This window comes from Marmota flaviventris, chromosome 2, assembly GCF_047511675.1.
Source record: "Marmota flaviventris isolate mMarFla1 chromosome 2, mMarFla1.hap1, whole genome shotgun sequence".
NCBI classification, from domain to species: Eukaryota; Metazoa; Chordata; class Mammalia; order Rodentia; family Sciuridae; genus Marmota; species Marmota flaviventris.
Genome location: NC_092499.1, coordinates 56,416,740 through 56,437,688, shown reverse-complemented (window position 1 = coordinate 56,437,688; position 20,949 = coordinate 56,416,740). Strand labels below are relative to the sequence as shown.

The following is a 20,949-nucleotide window of genomic DNA, read 5'->3' as shown; positions in this document are numbered from 1 at the left end:
AACTGCATTGTCGATGAGGACAACTCCTAAAATTGAGGTTAGAACTTAACAAATACATCCATAAGTATATTGCAGGTGTCATAAAGCATATGAATATCCATTTTGAGGTTTATGTATATTAAAATATTGAAATTAAAATTTCTTTGCAAAGTGGTTGCTTTTTCAATTCTGCCTTTTTTTATTGTAAGGTATTCACAGTCAGCTTTCACATTACCCAGAAGTCATTGAAAATCTGTCAGTACACAGTTGCTGGGTGCAGTGGCATGCCTGTAATTCCAGCAGCTCAGAAGGCTGAGGCAGGAGGATTGCAAGTTCAAAGCCAGCCTCAGCAACTTAGCAAAAATCCTGTTTCAAAAAAAAAATAGAAAGGTCTGGGTTATCACTCAGTGGTTAAGCACTCCTGGGTTTAATCCCTGACCTCTCCCCCCAAAAAAGAAAAAAGACATGAGGGAAGGTAAATAAGCCATATCCTACATTTCTACTGGAAATGGATAAACAATACCTCAGATCCACCCTCCTAAACCTACCTTACCCAGGGAATGAGAATTCAAAGACTGCTAGTTTGGCAGAGAATATCATTTATGCTTCTTGGGTTCTTTCATAAAATAACTTCTTGGTTCTTGTGTTTGAAGCAGTCATGGGTGTGAAAGTGTGAATGGATTGTAGGAATCCTCAGAAAACTCAATGGAATGCAAAAACAACAACAACAACAACAAAAAGTCCTTCTAGTACCAGAACTCAAGGCTAAGAATAAAATTGTGCTGTGATGAAGAAAGTGCTAGAACAGCTCAAGTGAGTTTTGATGTGTCTCCCAAGCTTTTTCTTTTTTCATAGAAACATAACCTCCATGTACCCATCACACAGCTTCAACTAGTAAGCAAGTTTGCTAATCTTACTTCTACTTACTCACACTGGGTTGGTTGGTTGGTTGGTTTTGAACTGTCGGGATTGAACCCAGAGCCACTTTACTACTGAGCTACATCCTCAGTCCTTTTTATTTTATTTTGTGACAGTGTCTTGCTTAGTTACTCAAGCTGGCCTCAAACCTGCAACTCTCCTGACACAGCCTTCTGAACTGCTGGGATTACGGGCATATGTCACCATACATGATTTTTGCTCAGTATTTAAAAGAAAATTAAAGATAGCATGTGATATGGCCAGTAAATGAGGCTGCATCTCTAGCTGATAAGAACACTTTAGAAATTTAGGAATGTGCAGTGGCAGAGATCCATATTTCTATCCAATTGGGAGGTACAGGCAGGAAGACTGCAAATTAGAGATCACCCTGGGCAACTTAGACCCTATCTCTAAAACAAGAAAAAAAAAGGGGGGGGGGGGAAAGAATGAAAGAAAGATGGGCTGTGGGTGTAGTTCAGTGCGAAAATTTTTTAAAATATATAAGCAATACTGATACAACTACACTTAAAAATTTAATGCTTTGGTGATATTTAATACCCAACCTATATTAAGACTTCCATAATTGTCTCAAAAATTTTTTTCATTGCCTTGAATTAAGATTTGTAGAATTGCGTCAAGACTTGTACAATTGTCTCAAAAAAAAATTATTCATTGCCTTGAATTAAGATTTGTAGAATTGCGTCAAGACTTATACAAGGTTTACACACTACATTTGTTATGTCTCCTCTTAAATCTTTTTTAATCTCTACCAGTCACTGCCCCCCATTCCTATTTTGTTTTTTTCATGCCATGTATTTGTTGAATAACCAAGGTCATTTGTGTAGTAGGTTATCCCATATTCTTGATTTGGTCAATTGCTTTCTGATTGATTGCATTTATTTAGTGATGTTGAACATTTTTTGTATAAACCTGTTGGCCATTTGTGTGACTTCTTTTGATAAAATGTTCATTTAGGTCTACTGCCTATTTTTTCAATTGTACTAGGCAATTTAACTTACTGCTATCCAAGTTTTCCATAAATTGATAGTGAAATGTAATCTTGATTAGATCCATGTTCTTTTTCATGCGTTCATTCATTATGTGATGATACTGTATTCTTACTATTGCATAAAATACATTATATCTGGCTATCCCACTTTTAGTGATGCTAAGCCTGATTATTATTATGTTTTGAGTTCAGATGGCAACCTCATATCTTCATTATCAAATTCCCCTTCAAATTCTTACCTGATGGTGTTAGCAGGTATTGACGGTGACTGCTGGACTTGTTACATTAGTGGTTGTAAAGTGGTGTTTTTGGGGGGCTGGGGATGTGGCTCAAGTGGTAGCATGCTCGCCTGGCGTGCGCTGGGTGCTGGGTTCGATCCTCAACACCACATAAAAATAAAATAAAGATATTGTGTCCACCTAAAAATAAATAAATAAATATTTTTAAAAAGTGGTGATTTTTCTCTGTCATTTCTTCTGTGTTTACGAACTGGAATTCTATAAAGGAAAGCATTTCCTCATCTCTAACTTGGTTGTCTTAAGGTATAGTTTGTTTCCGGTTCTTGGCTATTATGAATAGTGGTATAAAAAACATGAGAGTGTGGTGGATGCCTGTATAACACACTGATTTCATTTCCTTTGTACATAGTACTCAGAGGATTTCTGGATCATATGATAGTTCCATTTTTAATTTGTTTTGAGGAAACTACACTATTTTCCATAATGGCTATACTGATTTATGTTTAAACTAATATTGTGTATGTCCTCCTTTTTCTCTACATAATCACCAGCACTTATGAACTTTGTTATTTTTCATTTTTGATATTTTAATTGGAGTGAGATGGTATCTTTTATGACTTTGATTTGCATTTATTTCCTTGATGATTAGTGATGTTGAACATTTTTTGTATAAACCTGTTGGCCATTTGTATGACTTCTTTTGAAAAAATGTCCAGTTATATTGCCTATTTTTCAATTGGACTATTTGGGGGTTTTGTGAATTTTTTGAGTTTCTTTTATATTCTGGATATTAGTCCCTTGTCAGATGTATAGTTTGCAAATATTTTCTTGCATTTTATAGGTTGTCTCTTTTTTTTTTTTCTATGCTGTGAGGTTTTATCCAAGAAATACCTGCTCACTCTAATGTCCTAAAGCATTTCACCTATCCTTCTACTAGTTTCATAGTTTCAGGCCTTACATGTAAGTCTAGTTTAGTTTGACTTGATTTTTGTAACTGGTGAGAGAGGGGTATCATTTCTTTCCTCTACATGTAGCTTTCCAATTTTCCCAGCACCGTTTGTTGAACAGACTTTCCTTTCTCTAATGTATATTCTTAGCACCTTTATTGATAATCGGTGGGCTATGGATGCATGTGTTTAACTGTGGGATCTTGTTTCTGTTCCATTGGCCCGTGTGTGTGTTAATGTGTTTTAATGCATTGTATTACTGTTTTAGTGGCTACCTCTTTGTAGTGTATTTTGAAGTCAGCCCTCTGCTGAAGAAAACTTCCTGCTTTGGTTATTTGTGTGTGTATGTGCATGTGTGGTTGCATACACAGAATTATTTTGTGCTTATGTGAAGAATGTAATTAGTATCTTGATAGGGATTGCATTGACTCTGTAGATTACTTTGTCTGTTGGGTACTATAAACATTTTAACAATATTGATTCTTCCCATCCAAGAACACAGGATGTCTCCACCCCCCCACCCCCTTTTTTATTTTTTTATTTTTTGGTATTCTCTTCAATTTCTTACATCAATGCTTTATAGTTTTCATTACAGAGATCGATCTCTCAGCTCTTTTGTTAAATTTATTAATTAAATTTATTCCTAGGATTTTTTGTAACTATTGTAAATGAGATTGCCTTTTAATTTCTTTTTTAGATAATTTGCTATCGGCATATATAAATACTACTATTTTTATGTTACTTTTGTATTCTGCAACTTTGCTGAATTTATTTAATAGTTTTTTGTTGGATTCTTTGGGGATTTCCATATATAAGATTGTGTTATATGCAAATAGTGACAATTTCACTTCTTTCTTTCCACTTTGGATACCCTTTATTTCTTTTTCTTGCCTCATCACTCTGGCTAGAACTTCCAATATTATGTTGAATAAGTGTGGTAAAGATGGGCATCCTGCTGAGAGCAGTGACACATGCCTGAAATCCTAGCAACTTGGGAAGCTGAGGCAGGAGAATCACAAGTTGAAGAAAGTCTCAGCAACTTAGTAAGACCTTGTCTAAAAACAAAAATTTAAAAAGCATTGAGGATATAGCTCAGTGGTAGAGTGTCCCTGGGTTCAGTCCCTAGTACTGAGGTGGAGGGCATCCTTATTGTTTTTCAAATATTAGAAAGTTTTCGGTTTCCCCCCATTAAGTATGATGTTAGCTCTTGGTTTGTTATATATGGCCTGTATTATGCTGAGGCACATTCCTTCTGTACCTAATTTAAAAAAAAAAAAAAAAGGTCTATTGCCTATTTTTCAATAATGAAGTAATGTTTATCAAATGATTGTTCTGTATCTACTTATGTGGAGTGCTACAGTTATTGATTTGTACACATCAGACCATTTTTTCATTCCAGGGATGAAACCCAGTGTATCATGGTGAATCTTTTTGATGTGCTGTTGGACTTGATTTGCTAGTATTTTGTTGAGAATTTTTTTCATCTATGTTCATCAGGGAGATTGGTCCATGCTTTTATTTTTATGTTGTGTCCTTGTTTGGTTTTGACATCAGGGTAAAGCTGCGTGTAGAATAAGTTTGCAAGATTTACTCCTGTTCAGCTTTTCAAAATAATTTGAGAAGAATGGGAATTGATTCTTCTTTAGATGTTTGAGAGAATTCAGCAGTGGAGGCTCTGGTCCTGGGCTTTTCTTTGATAGGAGACTTCTTATTACTGATTCAATTTTGCCCTTGTTTTTTTCCAGTCTACTTCTTCATAATTCTTCCTGGCTAAGGTGGATATGTCCAGGATACCATCTGTTTCTTCTAGGTCATCAAATTTGCTGGTATATAGTTGTTCATAACAATTTCTAATGATCCTATTTCTGATGTCATTTGTACGGTTTTTTTTAATCCTTGATTTATATTTGAATCATCTCTACTTTTTTGTAGTCTAGCTAAGGATTTGACAATTTTATCTTTTAAAAAGAGCAACTCTTGCTGGGGATAGAGCTCAGTTGGTAGAGTGCTTCCCGTGCACACACAAGGCCCTGGGTTACATCCCCAGCACCACACAAAATAATAAATAAATAACAAAAAGAGCAACCCTTGCCAGGCACACTTGGAAAGCTAAGGCAGGAGGATCGTAAGTTTGAGGCCAGCCTCAGCAACTCAGCGAGGCGCTCAGCAACTTAGCAAGATCCTGTCTCAAAATAAAAAATAAAAAAGGGTGGGGATGTGGCTAAGTGGTTAAGTGACCCTGGGTCCAATCTCCAGTTAAAAAAAAAAAAATTTAAAATAAAAAAGAGAACTATTTTTGTTGATCTTTTGTATTTTTAAGTCTTCATTTTATTTATTTCGTCTCTGATCCTTATTATTTCTTTTCCTCTACTAGTTTTGAGTTTAGTTTGATCTTATTCTTTTATTTCCTTGAGGTGCAATGTTAGGTTATTTATTTGAGATCTTTCTGCTTTTAAAATGTAGGCTATGAAAAAGTTTTTTGCTTTTTAAAAAAAAACGTGAAAAATTATTAAATTATTTGAAAAAATTTAAAATATTATCAAAATTACAGAAGTATAAGAATAACAAGGTTCTTGTATTCCTTTTTCAATATTGGCCAATTTTTAATGTTTTGTTCCATTTGTTTTTATCATCCTTTCTCATTTTTTCAGTCTTATGAAAGTAGGTTGCATACATTATGTCTTTTTATCCATGAATACTTCAGTGTTTATATCCTAAAACAAGCATATTTTTGTCATGTAATCACAGTTCAGATATCAGATTCAAGCATCCTATGCTTTGTTTTTTCTATTACATTTTTTTCCCCACGAACGCTACCACCCATTCCTCTGAGGGACTCTGGCACCTTTTGCTAGGAAACAGTATTTAGAGATCCCCATAAGGTTGCTGGTAATTCAGAAGGGAAAGGCAGGAAATGCCTTCTTTTTAAGAGAGAGGAAAGGGGCTTTTACTTAAAATTTTTGATAAAAATATATATTTTCTTAGTCTGAAAATCTGTGTTATTTTATGACATAATAGTTTCAAAATAACAAAACTGATTAATCTATAAATAATAAGACAAATGAATACATTGTTTTATGATCCTTTTGTCATTATATTTCATAAGGATATACAATAAGAACATAGGTTTTAGAGTCAAGTGGAATTTTTTTTATTCCATTAGTAACATAATTGATGTAGATGATGATGATGATGATGATGATCTGTGGTGCTGGAGATCCAGCCCAGGGTCTTGTGCATGTGAGGCAAGTACTGTATCACTGAGCTACATCCCTGGCCCAAGTTATTTAAATTCACGTTTTAGTCTTTAGGGACATACTTTTTTAATTTAGTTTTTAAATTTTATTAAATATTCATTTGACTCTGGAACAGAAATTATATAATAAGTGCATTCAAATAAATTTTGCATGCATTCCCTTCTCTTTCATTCTTTAATTTATTCCTCTGTAAGTAATTATTTTATTAGATGATGGCTCCATTTTTTCTTAAAAAATACAAGCATACTTCTTTTCCCATTTCCCTTACAAAAAAAGATCATTCTATAAGAACACTGGTTTTTGACTTTTCTTTTTTTCTGAGATTATTCCATGCCATTATACTTAAATCATTCTTTTTTTCTCAATTGCATAGTACTTTACTGTGTAGATATACCAGGGGCTTGTAACTAGTTGGCTAACACACATTTTGATTGTTGTCACATTTTTTATTTTACAAGTAATGCTGCAATTAATAGCCTTGTACATTTACCATTTTGTGTTTTTAGGTTAGATTTTTATAAGTGTAGTTGCTAGGTCAGGGTACACGATAATTTTGCCAGATCTGGTCCATTAAAATGTTACCCTTGGCCTTAGGTTCTTTTTGGCTTATATTATGTCTAACCTTAAGTACAATTAAAGATATGAAAAATCCTTATGTTTTAGTCTATATTAAAAACTAATTTATATCTCCTATTGAATGAGGCAGAATAAAACAAGGAGTAACCAGTCAATCCCTTTTGTGTTATTGATCAGGAATTAACTGTTGGAAAATATACCTTTGTGTGCCCTGAGGAGAGTTAAGAATTATACAAAAATGGGGCTTGGAGTCCAGCCTGTCCTCAGCAATTTGGGAAACTGAGGCAGAAGGATAGCAAGTTTATGGCCAGCCTGGGCAATTTAGACAGAATTTGTCTCAAAATTTAAAAGTGAAGGAGGGAGAGATGAGGTAGGGCTGGGGGCTGAGGATTTACCTTCATGGTAGAATGCCCAGGGTTCAATCACCAGTATGGATACGTGGAAGGAAAAATTTAAATAGGCAGGGGTCCTATAACTTAATAGAATAGGCATTTTCCACTGATCAGAGAAATGTGTCTCAAAAAGTTTTAGAGCCAGATTTTGAAATTATCTACATCTAGATCTGTATTCATGGTGGTGTCTTAGTCTCTTCAGAGTGCTCTAACAAAATACCATATAACCTGGGTGGCTTGTAAGCAGCATACATTTATTCATCACAGTTCTGGAGGCTGGTAAGTCCAAGGTAGGACAGATTTGATGTAAGGACTCTTTTTTCTGGCCCACGGACGGAAACTTTTTCTATGTCTTCAACATGGTGGAAGTGATGTGGGATCTCTTTGAGTTGCATGCTCTCTGTTCCTGTACCCCTCCACGTGTGTGTGTGTGTGTGTGTGTGTGTGTGTGTGTGTGGCGGGGGGTACTGGGGATTGAACCCAGACCCAGAGGCAATCTACCCTGAGCTACATCCCCAGCCCTTTTATTTATTTCAGACAGAGTCTTGCTAAATTGTTGAGAGTCTCCCTCAACTGCTGAGGCCAGCCACAAATTTATAATCCTACCGTCTCAGACTCCCAGTTTGCTGGGATTACAGGCACACATCATCTCACCTGGCTTGGATCTCTTTGATAAGGACATTAATCTCATGGGGGGAGTGTTCTCATGGACTAATCACCTTAAAAAAGCCCACCTCCTAATACCATCACCTTAGGTGCAAAAATTCCAGCTATGAATTTGGAGGCAGGAAGACTTAACCACTCAGACTATAGCAGGAGCATAGAACAGTATCTGGTGGACAAATGAGTTCCAGCAGGAGTAAGATGGGCTATTTCATGATCATTTGCTATTTAAAGAAACTAAGCCATTCACTTTTACATTTTTCTTTTGCTTTGTTTTTGCTGCTTTAAACTCATTCATGTATTTACTATTTTCTATTTTTAAATAATTTGTTTTGTGAGCTTAATTGCTACAGAAATATCAGCAGTAATTTTCAGCCATTGAATTTGAAATACTTGCATAGAATTTAGTTCATTTTCTGCAGCAGTACTACTTAGCTACTAATTTAATTTCTTGATAAACTATTGGAGAAATCAATAATGATGGCCAATATTTTCTTGTTGCTTACTATGGATCAGGTACTAATTGCTATACATAATCATTAAATTTTCATCACAACCTTATGACATATATTCTATTCTTATCTCTATTTTACACCGAAGAACAGAGAGGTTACATAATAGGCCCAAGATCACACACCCAGTGACTGAGCCTGGACTTGAACCTTGAAATCTGTCTTAAGTGTCCAGTCATTTCACTGCCATATTCTTGCTTTTCCTTAACAGCATGAAAGCAGTAATCAAGAATTGACAAAAACTGAGGTAATCCAGTGGCTACACAATCACATATCAGGATTCACTGAGAAAGTTTGCAATTCCAAATCTTTTTCCTAGGTGGAAAAGGTTAAACCTGAATCAGGTGATTTCCTAAAGCTCACCAAAGACAGGAATTTCTAAGGTTTCTCAAAAGAAGAGGAGAAGAAAGAGGGCAGGGCTTTTGAAACCATGAGAGTTGGGAGGAAATAGGTGAAGAAACCCCAGGAGTCACTTTACAAATATTTCAGCTGGGGAATTGTTGGCAGAGAGAACACCATCAACTTTATCAAAGGCATCACGACTGTGTGTTTCCCCCCAGTTATGGGTGTGTGTAGTGGCACTGAACAGAACAGATGGCACTGAACAGAACAGTTTCACTCAGATGATAGACTGGAATGGCCAAACTATTCAGGTGTGGTTCTCTTTCTGGGTCCCTCACTTGCTACAGCAAGGAGCGTCTGCCACCTAGTGTTCATAAAAAATACTGCAAGAATTGGTAATCAACTGTTTCTCCATGAGTCCAGCTGACACCTCTTTCACCTGTTAAAGGTTGTCTATCCCAAGTGATTCTCACTTCTTCTGTCAGAAACAGGAAAAGAATGAGATTATTAACTATGTGGATTACTTTAGCTATAATAAACTTTAAAGTTGAAGCCTTCATTCAAGTTTGGTTCACTTCCCTTTTTCCACCACTTCTGGACAATGAAGTTGAAAGAAGTTGAAATGTTTGGAATGCTTCTCTAAGGTTAATCTCATGGACTGGCCTTTATGTATTTATTTTTATTGGTACTGAGGATTGAACCCAACGCCTTGCATGTGCTAGGCAAGTGCTCTACTGCTGAGCCCCAATCGCAGTCCTATGGACTGGCCTTTATAATTAAACAAGTTTCTTAGGGGTAGGTGGTGTGTCCTTAACTGCCTGTTTTACTATCCATCTAAATTCAAACTCTGGCATCTTGGATACTATTAAAACTGGAGTTTGAGATGAAAACACTTTTTCCACTTTTGCCAGTGGGTAGGATCTGCATAAGTTGCTGGAATCTGCAGCTGAGAAAGTCTGTTCTAGAGTTAGCAGCTGATCATAGCAGAGGAATGTCTGCTGGTATCAACTCGCAGCCAGCAAAACTGAATTCTTCACTATGGCTAAGCTTAGTGGTCATTTTACATGAACTGCTTACTCTTTCTGCCTACTTATAGTGCCTTACAGTTTTTCTTTGAAATAGTTATGTCATTAAGCAACTGAGTTATAAATGGTTCGTATACTTAACATGTACAGCTTTTGTGCCACAAATTATCTGCTTATATAACTTGCTCATAATATAAGAAAGAGAGTATGGGATACCCTCTTACTTATGCCTTCACCAGTGTTATCACTAGTTTCTCTTTGTTATTCATTGTATCAAATCTAATCATAGTACTTCAGATACAAAACAAATGAAGTAATTTATGGCAAAATGCTACTTTCAAGGATAAATATAAGAGTATTTGCATGAGTTGGAGAGAAAAGTTTCTTTGCTGAAGAGAAACAAGTTGGGTGATTCCTTCTTAAATTTGTTTTAATTATTCTTTATCCCAAGTTTGGCCAAGGTTCTTCTTGTTTGCTTTTTTCTCTGTACTGGGGATTGCACACAAAGACACTTTACCAATGAGCTACATTTCCAATTCTTTCTTTAGATTTTGAGACAAGGTCTTACTAAAATTGCTTTGTTTGACCTTTGTGATCCTCCTGCCTCAGCCTTACCTATAGCTAGATTACAGGTGTGTGTGTCATGATACGTGGTAGTGGCCAAGATTTTAAAATTATTTTTACTTTCCCATAAATATAGTAGCAGTTTGTGGTATTTTGATTAAAAGCATATGTTGATTATTCATATCTTTTGCTCTCTTTTTCCAAGGGATTATTCTGATTTTTCTAAGGTGTTTTAGAGTTATAAAAATGTTTTATACCTTCACCTTCACATTTTGTAAACAGACTAGTTTAAGCTGCCCATACTGTTCATTCTTTTTGACCCCTTTTCCATTTACTGTTTGGTCAGGAGGGATAATTTCTTTTCTACCAACCAGATCCTACCATTAACAATAAACTACCTGATTCTCCTTAAATCCCAACCATCTAGGGTCAAAAAGATATATTTAATTCCCATTCCACATTAAATGCACCAGTGATATGAGCTACTGCCTAAATATTTATTAAAACTCTTAAATTAAAAAGTTAATGAGAGAACCTGGGAGACTTCCTCTACATGAAAGAGGTAGAAAAAGACATGTTTTTTATTAGCATGTTCAAGGTAGTCAAGATTTTAACAAACATTTTAATCCTCACAACAACCCTGTGAGGTAGGCAAGTCATTGTTTTATAATAAAGAAATATTCTAAATAAAGTGCAATTCCTAAAAGAATAAATCTACATTAGAAATAATTGTCATTAATAATTTGTAATTATACCATTTATGTATAGTCTAATATTTGCTTATGTATATTTTGATTCATGCAATAATGTGTTACCAGGTAAGTTTACTGTAAATCAAATCTTATAACACTTGGGGGACTGTTTAAACCTGGGGTAATTTTTTTTGGTGAAATGAATCATTTTTTAATCTTATGTTAAAAAAGCAATTTTTATAGTATTCAAAGTGAGGCATTCTCAGCAACTTTCCACCCATATTTATCCATTCATAAGTTATCTCAACTTGGCACCAAGGCAATGTTTATTGAATGAAACTTTAGCAATTTGGTATATGGCAGTGAACTGCTATCATATAAAAGTCTTTGAATAAATTGCACCTAATCTCAACCCAAAACCTAAAGCAGACTATTTACTGAAGTGTAAACATTATAATTATGGTGATGATTTTCAAAAAATATTTTTTTTGACTTTGCTTTTTTGCCTTAAATTACAACAGGAAGAACAATCAGTATTCTTTCAATGAAACATGATATTCAGTTAACTATAGAATTTTAATGATTTATACTGCAAATCAAAACCTCATGCTATCAATTATTATTTACAAGGGAGCCAACAGATATGGCTTTAAAAATTAAAGTTTTGGGGCTGGGGATGTGGCTCAAGCAGTAGCGCGCTTGCCTGGCATGCGTGCGGCCTGGGTTCGATCCTCAGCACCACATACAAAACAAAGATGTTGTATCTGCCGAAAACTAAAAAATAAATATGAAAATTCTCTCATTCTCTCTCTCTCTTTAAAAAAAAAATAAAGTTTTTTTTTTTTTTTTTTCTGTGCCAATATAAAACATAACTAGGAAAACAACTACAGGCTGGGATGTAGCACTTGCTTAGCATGAGAGGTCTGGGTTCAGTCCCCAACACTGCCAAAAAAAAAAAAAAAAAGAATAAATATTCCCCAGGTACCCATTTTCCTTTTAAATATATATTTAAAGTACATATCTATTGTTAGTCCAACACTAGTAAACATCCAGTTACATAATAGTTTTTATAATTGTCTTATTTGCAAAATAATTTTTATTGGAGAATTTCTATTATATTTAATCATGACATAATTTATTTATAATGACTTTAATTAGGGTTGGATCCATTGGTAGATTTAGAATATTTTAGCAAGTAGTTAACTGTAATTTGCCATTATAAAAAAATTTAGGCCCAGGAAAAAAAAAAAAAAACTCTTATGTAAAAAATTTTTTAAAATTGCTGTAGGGAAATTATGCAAAGCAATGGATAAAATAAACTAAGCTATCTGTAAGTTGTACATTCGAACTAAACCCAATAGTGCACTTTGAATTATAGTGAGGTAGGGCAAAGAAATATGGTCAGATATATCTTAAACTTTTGAATTGTATAAACTAAAATACTGACTTTTACTCAGCTTTTACTTGGATAACTAAAAAGAAAAATTTAGAATTCAAATGACAAAGCATTTTCTTGAATTTAAGTAGTATGAAAACCTTTGAAATACATACAAATGAAAAATACAAAGGCCACAAGATATATATTTTATTTCAACATAAAATATGATTGTATAAAAATAACCCAGGAAATATAAAAAAGAAATACAAACATTTTTGCATAGATCTTCATTATAAAACATTTACCTGGGTTAAACACTGGAAAATACACCTCTGAAACTAGTATAGTTGAACTATTTCCTTGGATACCAAGTATACACAAAATAAAAGCCCTTCATCTAGGGGAGCATGGGCAGGCGGGAAAACAATTTAATTTAGCATCAGTCTATATTTATTTCTCTGTTGCTCGAATATAAACCAATGATGACAAGAGGAGAAACTCTGGGGGTTTATTTAACAAAATTAAATTCACATTTCTGAGGCCATCATAGTGCATCCAATGTCCATCAATCTGGAAAGCTGCAGAATAATGGTGTTCTTCTTTATTAAATAATGTGGCACCTTCCAACAAATACCTGTAAATTAAATAATAAAGTATAGTGGAAAATCATAATACTTTGTTTTTAAGAAAAATATTCCTTAAATTCTTAATTAAGAAATAAAAACAAGATTGTTTTTAAAAAGGCATATGTTAAGGGCATCTGAGTGGCAGGCCACTCCCCTTGTGCTAGGCGTGTAAGTGCAGGCAGGCTGCTTTCCCCATAGGCCTGAGGCCATGTGTTGCAGTCCCTGCACTTGCTCCATGGCCCACTCCTCAATTGGTCAATGCAAGGATGGTTAGCAGAAATTGCCTGTAATCTGCTTAGCTACTGCCTGAGTAGATATACATGGTAACTGCGCAATAAATAAAATCAGACCTGCTTCCTGCTTGGTCTCCGTAAGATCTTGATTAGCCACTCCACAGCCATGCTCTCTTCTACCCTGTTCTGTGGACCTCCTCGCTGGACGAGAGAGAGCCCATGCAGCTATCCATATAAATCATGTACTATAATTGGTGATTTCAAGTAAAATATTTAAAAACCTTGATATAATTTAAGAATTAACAGACTAACTCACAACTGTGCTGTTCTACTAAAACAGTAGAGAACACACAAGAAAACTTTTGAAGGCAAAAGTTAATAAGTACCCTCTATTTCCTGATTTGTATACAGATGATTTTATTTATAAGAAGAAGTAACAATTTATGTTTAAATGATGACTTCCTGAATACAACTCAACACTAATTTGACTTGAAATACCAAAGAAAGCCAGGGTTTACTATGTGCTTATTAAGTGTCAGGCACTACCCTAAACACAGCATACGCTGCCTTATCAAATTCTTCCAATAATGGCACCAGAAAAACACTGTCATCTCTATTTTATAGATAAGAAAACTTACGTGTACACTGGTTAAATAATTGGCCAAAGCTTATATAGCTTGTAAAAAAAATGGGGTAGGCCTGGCATGGTGGTACAGGCCTGTAATTCCAGGACTTAGGAAACTGAAGGAGGAGGATCCAAAGTTCTAGGCCACCTTGGCAATTTATTGAGACCTGGTATCAAAATAAAATTTAAAAAAGGGGCTAAGGATATTCAGTGTTAGAGCACCCTTGGGTTCAATCCCCACCTGTTCCATAATCCAAGTTTCTAATCCTTGTGGCCACTGCTAGTGACTAATTTCCTGTAAATTTATTTTATTTAACTGGGAATTGAAGCTAGGAGGCCTTTATTACTGAGCTACAACCCCAGTCCTTTTAATTTCTTTTTTTAAATTTTGGGACAGGATATCTCACTAAGTTGCCAAGGCTGGTTTTGAAGTTGCAATCCTGTCTCAGCCTCCCAATTCACTGGGATTACAGGTAATCGGCTAGCTCCCTATAGTAGATTCTTTTATTTTTTTAGTATTGGACATTGAACCCAGGGCAGCTTTACCATTGAGATACATCTCCAGCTTTTTTTTTTTTTTGAGTCAGAGTATACTTAAGTTGCTGAGGCTGGCCTTGAACTTGTGATCTTACTGCCTCAGCCTCCTGAGACCTTGGGATTATAGGCATGGCCACTGTACCTGGCTCCAATAATATCTTTTTAATGGCTAGTCAAAATCATAAAAGACCAGAATAAACAAAAAGACTTATTTTTTACTGTTTTTGTCAAGCAAGCAAACCAAATCACCTACTTGTGATCAGATAAATCCAAATAATAGGGTACATATGCCAGATCTTCAGATTTCCAATGTTGCATATTTAAGACAACAAAAGGGGGTGCGCCATGGCAGAAAACTCGCTGGGAAAATTCTCTTAAGCCACCACACCTAAAGTGGAAAATGAGAATCAACATTATTATCTGAGTTGTCTTTATGACTTTAATTTTATAGAAAGTATAATCATGTATTATAGGTATGGGCAATGATATGGTTATATTTTACCTCATATATTCCTAGAAGTTTACTGGCTACATTTTCTACACTAGAAGTAATACTATTAAAACTCCTGGAGGGCTGGGGTTGTGGCTCAGTGGTACAGTGCTTCCCTAACATGCGTGAGGCATTAGGTTCAATCCTCAGCACCATATAAAATAAAATAAAGGTATTGTATTTACCTATGACTAAAAAATATGTTAAAATAAAAACAAAAAAGAAACTCCTGGAAAAGCGAGCCATTTCTTTCCAAGGTTATAAAAGCACTGTGTCTCCTGAACTGTTATAAAAGTCTTTATTGTAGATATATTTTTCTATTTATATGGTTTCAAATAATGACTCTAATTGCTTTCTTTTTCCATTTAAGATCTTCTATTGCATTAAACAAGTTCTCTTTTCTTAGTATTATTAGGTATTTAAGCAAAAGGATCAGAATACAATAAAGATAATTATACAGTAAAATCTCGATTAACCGGAATGTTGGGGCGGGGGGAGAGTCTGGTTAACAAACATTAGTGACTACACCAAGTTAGCCAGAAAATCATTTGTTTTAGAATTATGTGTTGAAACATGTTAGTTCACATTTTGGACTTAATAGGAACAAGTTACTGAATGTATTTGTATCTTCCCTTCTTTGGTGATTAGTAATAAAATAATTCTTCCAAATACTAATTTTCATTGTTCAATAATGTAGACATAGAAATTGCTAAGAGACTGGGTTGAGTAGGTTCTGTCCCTGGACTTTTTTTTTTTTAACTAAGTTCAATTTTTTCGTTGCCATTTACCTCTTTATCCTAAAGGAGGAATGCAGAAAAAAATCCAGTTAATTGAGGGTCCCGATTAGCTGGGTTCCGGTTAACCAAGGTTTTATTGTACCTACTCAGCAATGGGGAAAAAAAGAAAAGGCATTTGCTTTGTATTCATCAATTAGCTGTAGTACTATATTTTATATAGTGATATTTGATAATGAAAACACAACATAAGATGGCATAATAAACTAGGTCTGTTAAGAAGATTCAAAAAGGTTTAGGCTTCCTAAATACTTATGAGATGCTATTTCATCATATATTAACTTCAAACAGCACATTAATCCAGGAAAGGTTTTCCTCTGATATATTTCAAAATAGATATCACTGTATCAGTAATATAGGGAAACAGATAAAGTATATTTCACTAAAATGTTATATTAACTATAGAAAAACTTTCATCTTAAATGTCTATCATATACTCACCCACGCTCTTCACACAGTTCAATCTTAGAACAGAATAACTCATCCACAGCCAGTCGTATCAAGTTTCCATGTGGAATTTCTTGAGGAGGACTATAATAATTGTAAAATTCATGTAAGAACTGCTTCAACATTTTATAGGCCAATACATTATTAGGATAACAAATTCTACAGGTTGATCCATTATTAGCAGAACCAAGTATACCAAGCACAATCTGTTATCCATTTTTGTATTTCTTGCAGAAACCAGTTGAACTCAACTCAATAAATATTCATGCATAAAGGTTTTTTTTTTTTTTTTTTTTTTTCCCTTTCCTACCAGGAATTGAACTGTGCTTAGCCAGTGAGCCACATCCCTAGCCCTATTTTGTATTTTATTTAGACTCGAAGTCTCACTGAATTGCTTAGCTCCTTGCTTTTGCTGAGGCTGGCTTTGAACTCTCAATCTTCCTGCTTCAGCCTCCTGAGCTGCTGGCATTATAGGTGTGTGCCATCCCACTCCCAGATAATGCATAAAGTTCTCTAAGAAACAAAGTTTTCTGTAAACCAGTCTTGAAATACTCAGTTGTTGCTACTCTAATTAACAAAACCAAATAAACAATGTCCTCCCGCCCCTAAAATCAGAGGCAATATGCTCTAGTGAGTAAAAACTAGGGCCCAGAGTCAGGAGAGCAGCTGATAATTTACCTGACTAGATACAAATCACAAACATTCTTGGTCTCAGTTACCTGATCTGTTAATAAAATTTTTCCTATATTCTTCAAAGTTGTTTTAAATGTGAGATTTTAAAAAATAGAAGCTTAAACAGCTTATAACGATGAACATATTTTATTGAGAGAAGTATAAAATATTAGTATCACTGTACAATTACATTTCATTATATTTTTACAAGATTTACAGATAAAAAATACTGGTTTTTAAAAACCATTTTTTTTTTCTTTTTCAGTGCTAGGGATCTAACCTAGCCCTGCCCATGTGAGACAAGTACTCTACCAACTGAGCTACATCCCCAGACCCACTAGTTTTTAAAAAACAAGATAAATTTATGAAACACTTTTTAGCCCATTATGATGTAAAGTAAGAACATTTTTTTCTTCTGATACATTTTAAAACCAGCATCACTGTATCAGCAATAAAAGGGAAAAGACAAAGTATATTTCAGAAAATGTGAGCTTAATTAATTAGGGTGTGTGATATACATTCCCAAAGGCTGCTTTTCTGAACCACAGGGCCAAATATCCTTTCTGACAACAACATGCTTGGGTCTGTTTCTCTTCCATGGGCAATTATTCCTTTTTCAGCTCATGTTCCCTGGGGGATTTAATGTTTCCCAGCATTCCACTAGGGCTTGCCAGTTTGGCCTCCCTCTCTGTCATTTACCAGCTTGGATGTCTGCCCTCTCTGAAAGCCAAAAACACTGTGCTGCTCCTAGCACGTTTCCCAGTCTGTATAAAAGCTCCTCACATCCACATCCTTCCCAGGTATTAGATGCCAAATTTGGGTTTTCTGTCTATAATTATGTCCTGGTCTTAACATAAGATTAAAAAAAAATTCTCTTGTTCATCTGGAACTAGCCTTTCTGACAGACCCATTTGAAAAGTGAAACATTCCAAAACAGGAAAGTGCCCTTTAATCCATTAGTTTGCTATTGAAAGGTTACACATACACACACACACACACACACACACACACATATAATATTGATTTAAAAACAAAAGCCATGAAACAGACATTACAGCAACTTACTTTATATTAATTGTGCGCTGCTGATCTTCCTGTACTCGAGTCGGGCATCGCCAGTTGGAACAGTAACTCTCTTGAATGGTAGACATGAGATTTTCGAGATTTTTTGTAAAGTTATCATGCTCATTCCCAAACAAATCAATTATTAATGAAGCTTTATGAACTTCAGATTTGTATTGCTGTTTTTCCATTTTGTCCCAAATCCAAAGTAGCTTCACAGTTGTAAAACTGTAGGTGTCCATTAAATAAAGAAAACAGTCTATAAACTCTCTACCAAAATGAAGAGAGAGTTCCCTAGGAAAATTTTCATTTTCATTAAGAATGACATATAATAACATCAAGAATCCATCTATGGTGCAGGTATTTTTCAGTCTTATTTCAACATAGAGTGGTGTACAGGATACTGCTTTGCGGCCAGCTTTGATAGTAAAAACACCTCCCCAAGGAAGAACAGGCCTCCAAAATGATCGATCTTGGTTATAATTATTTTTAATTGATGCTTTGATCTCTTCAAACAGTGTCTTCATCCTGCATTTGAAAAGTTTAAAACAGAACATGTAAATGCATGTACAGTTTTAGGGGCAATATTTATGATCTCCATAAAGACCATTTAAGAAGGCAGAACTTTTTTTTTGAGGTACAGAATAGCCATCTGATAGGCATATATATATTAATTATATTGCAGATTTTATCTGTATAGGAAAACCCTATAATAAAAAAATCCTAAATGAAAATAAACTAAATTTGTTTAGACATACTCCTAAAGTAAACCTCCTCTTTCTTTTAAAATTGAAGCTGTGCTTCCATTTCCTTATATTTGTGGTTCCCCTTAAGAAACTGATATAGTGGAATCCTTAGTTTGGGGGTATAGGATAAGAGCCACTTAGTGTTCTTTATATTAGTCATACTACACATTTTATCTGCAGAATTAAAAAACCTGTGTATAGCACCTGTTGATATAGACAAAGACTAATTCTGGCATTTAACTTCCCCTTACCTTAAGGATAGCTAAATACTTTCTTTTCAAAGCCACTGACACTATATTTTGATAAACATGTTTGTATCCTAAGTATGTTACATAAAGCCAAAATTTTTTTTCGAAGTTCCTATTAAAATAGTATTGGAAAAAGTTACTTCATTTTACTTGGGACAAATAGATGTATAAACTGAAAACATATTGTTTTCTAACTTTTACAGAAAAGTGTATTTTTATGAAAAAAAGGAAGCATCCGAAGCATAAGAACAGGGAAGGAAGTGACTGAAGTCGGTGTCTTATACTGACTATCTTTTCAACTGTTTCATTTTCCCAAGCACAACATGAGCCCAATACCCAATAATACTGCAGACCTGTGGGTTTTGTGTGAAAATATTAAGTTCAAACCTATTTCACAATACTAGCCAACTAAAAATTCGGTTCTACAATATATTAGATAAAACACATGCAGTGTTTTCCATCTGAAGCAAGATATTGTGGACTCTAAAATATTCAACACTATATTTAGTTTGAAGTGTAAATGTTTATATATAGTCTGCTAACATGGCGGCGGAGGTCAACCACTTAGAAATAAGAGGGTGTGGCAAATCTAAACTTTAGGAAAACACACTCATTTCTTAATAGAAGCTAACTTTCGTTTTCAGAGATTTTTAAAAACCATAAACATTTAAATATTTTAAAAATTAAAATACACTTTTTCATGATTTGAGCTATATCTCTTGAATTTTAAAGAACCCTGTAGCAGGTTTAAGATTGCTTAATAAGCTTGAGTTCAGATTCCTAATACTGCATTGGAAAGGATGATTTAATCTAGTATGTTTGCAAATTATCTCTTAAACATGACCAAATAAAGGTATCTGTAGCTCTTCAAAGCAATAGTTATAATCTGAGAAAATTAAACCACATAATCTGAGAAAATTAAACCACAGTGCTACACATGGTATGAACCTAACTTTAGCAAGGGAAGACTGGAAGAACTAATGGACACTGAACCTAGTTTAAGCATTAATTTGGTGATATGCTCAAAAGTAGACTGCAATAAAAATAGGGAAAAGAAAAAAAAAAAAAAACAGATGGAGAGATGGCTGCAGACAACTTTACTTTAAATTGCCTTAAGTTTTGCCACATCGTTGAAAAGGTTGTTCCGTTAGGCAATGTATTAGAAACACTGGAGGACGTACTTTCCTGCCTCAACAGGGCCTCCAGTTGAATAAATCTGGAAAACCCTCCTAACCTCCATTTCCTTGGCAAAACACCACCTTTTCTTTCCAGTCATTCCCAAGAGTGGCAATTTGTACCCCAAGTTGGCAGAAAGGATCAGACTACCTGCCCTAGGCACTGAATGCCATACCTCCAAATAATTCAGAAGTCCTAGAGTCCCCCCTCGAATAAGCGCCCCCGAAATACTCCTCTGAAAGAACGAGCACGCGCTCCTCTTGGAAGCGCTGCGGGACAGGGACCTGCGGCGCGCGCTACCGACACCCCTTTCCAGCTCTCTCCTCTGGCCACGCCCACCCGGCTGCGCTCCCTGGAGGCCTGGCACGGAGGGCTGGCTCCGCACCGAGGGCGAGTCCCGGAACCTGGACTGCTGGGCGCTCCTGCCTCCATCCGGGCAGTGCCCCCGCGGAGAGCCTGGGACTGCGAGCAAATGGGCGGGAAGGCCGGGTCGCGGAAGGCATTCACACATCGGCCAGTCTCTGTCCACTAGGAAACTGAATCCTCGTACCTCCCCGGGGACCGAAAACCGCCGGTGCCGCCGCACCCGTCGTCGCCGCCGCTTGCTCATGGAGAGCCCGGGCTGCCACCGCCGCCGCCGCCGCCGCCTCATCTACTAGCACCGCGGGCTGTCTCGGCCTCCCCCGGCGTGAGTGCTGGGCTCCGGCACGGCCTCCATCGCACCCGCCGCGGCGGGAGCCACAGCAGCTCCAGCGCCCAGACCTGATCCGACAGGACCCACGGAGCCAGGACCGCGGGAG

At 35.7% G+C, this 20,949-nt stretch overlaps 1 protein-coding gene across 2 annotated transcripts; it reads right to left on the bottom strand.

Annotated features, from left to right (window-relative positions):
* Positions 1-12,685: 12,685 nt before the first annotated feature.
* Positions 12,686-20,783, bottom strand: Dorip1 (dopamine receptor interacting protein 1). 2 transcript variants are annotated; one of them, XM_027929843.2, is made up of 5 exons: positions 20,700-20,783; positions 17,983-18,507; positions 16,240-16,329; positions 14,768-14,902; positions 12,686-13,127 (listed from the first exon to the last, which is right to left on the bottom strand). In XM_027929843.2, exons 2-5 carry the CDS (start codon positions 18,504-18,506, stop codon positions 12,944-12,946), a joined length of 933 nt encoding a protein of 310 aa, XP_027785644.1. In that variant the 5' UTR covers position 18,507; positions 20,700-20,783; the 3' UTR covers positions 12,686-12,943. The 2 variants fall into 2 exon arrangements, with proteins under 2 accessions (XP_027785644.1, XP_027785645.1); XM_027929844.2 differs by lacking the exon at positions 20,700-20,783 and adding an exon at positions 20,325-20,409.
* Positions 20,784-20,949: the final 166 nt, after the last annotated feature.

Bases quoted from the DNA above. Each gene is read 5' to 3' on its own strand.
- Dorip1 (XM_027929843.2), bottom strand. From the start codon at position 18,506: ATGAAGACACTGTTTGAAGAGATCAAAGCATCAATTAAAAATAATTAT. The intron at 16,330-17,982 runs GTAAGTTGCTGT...CAATTATTATAG, and splicing joins CAGCGCACAATTAATATAAA to TCCTCCTCAAGAAATTCCAC. The intron at 14,903-16,239 runs GTGAGTATATGA...TTTCCACTTTAG, and splicing joins GAACTGTGTGAAGAGCGTGG to GTGTGGTGGCTTAAGAGAAT.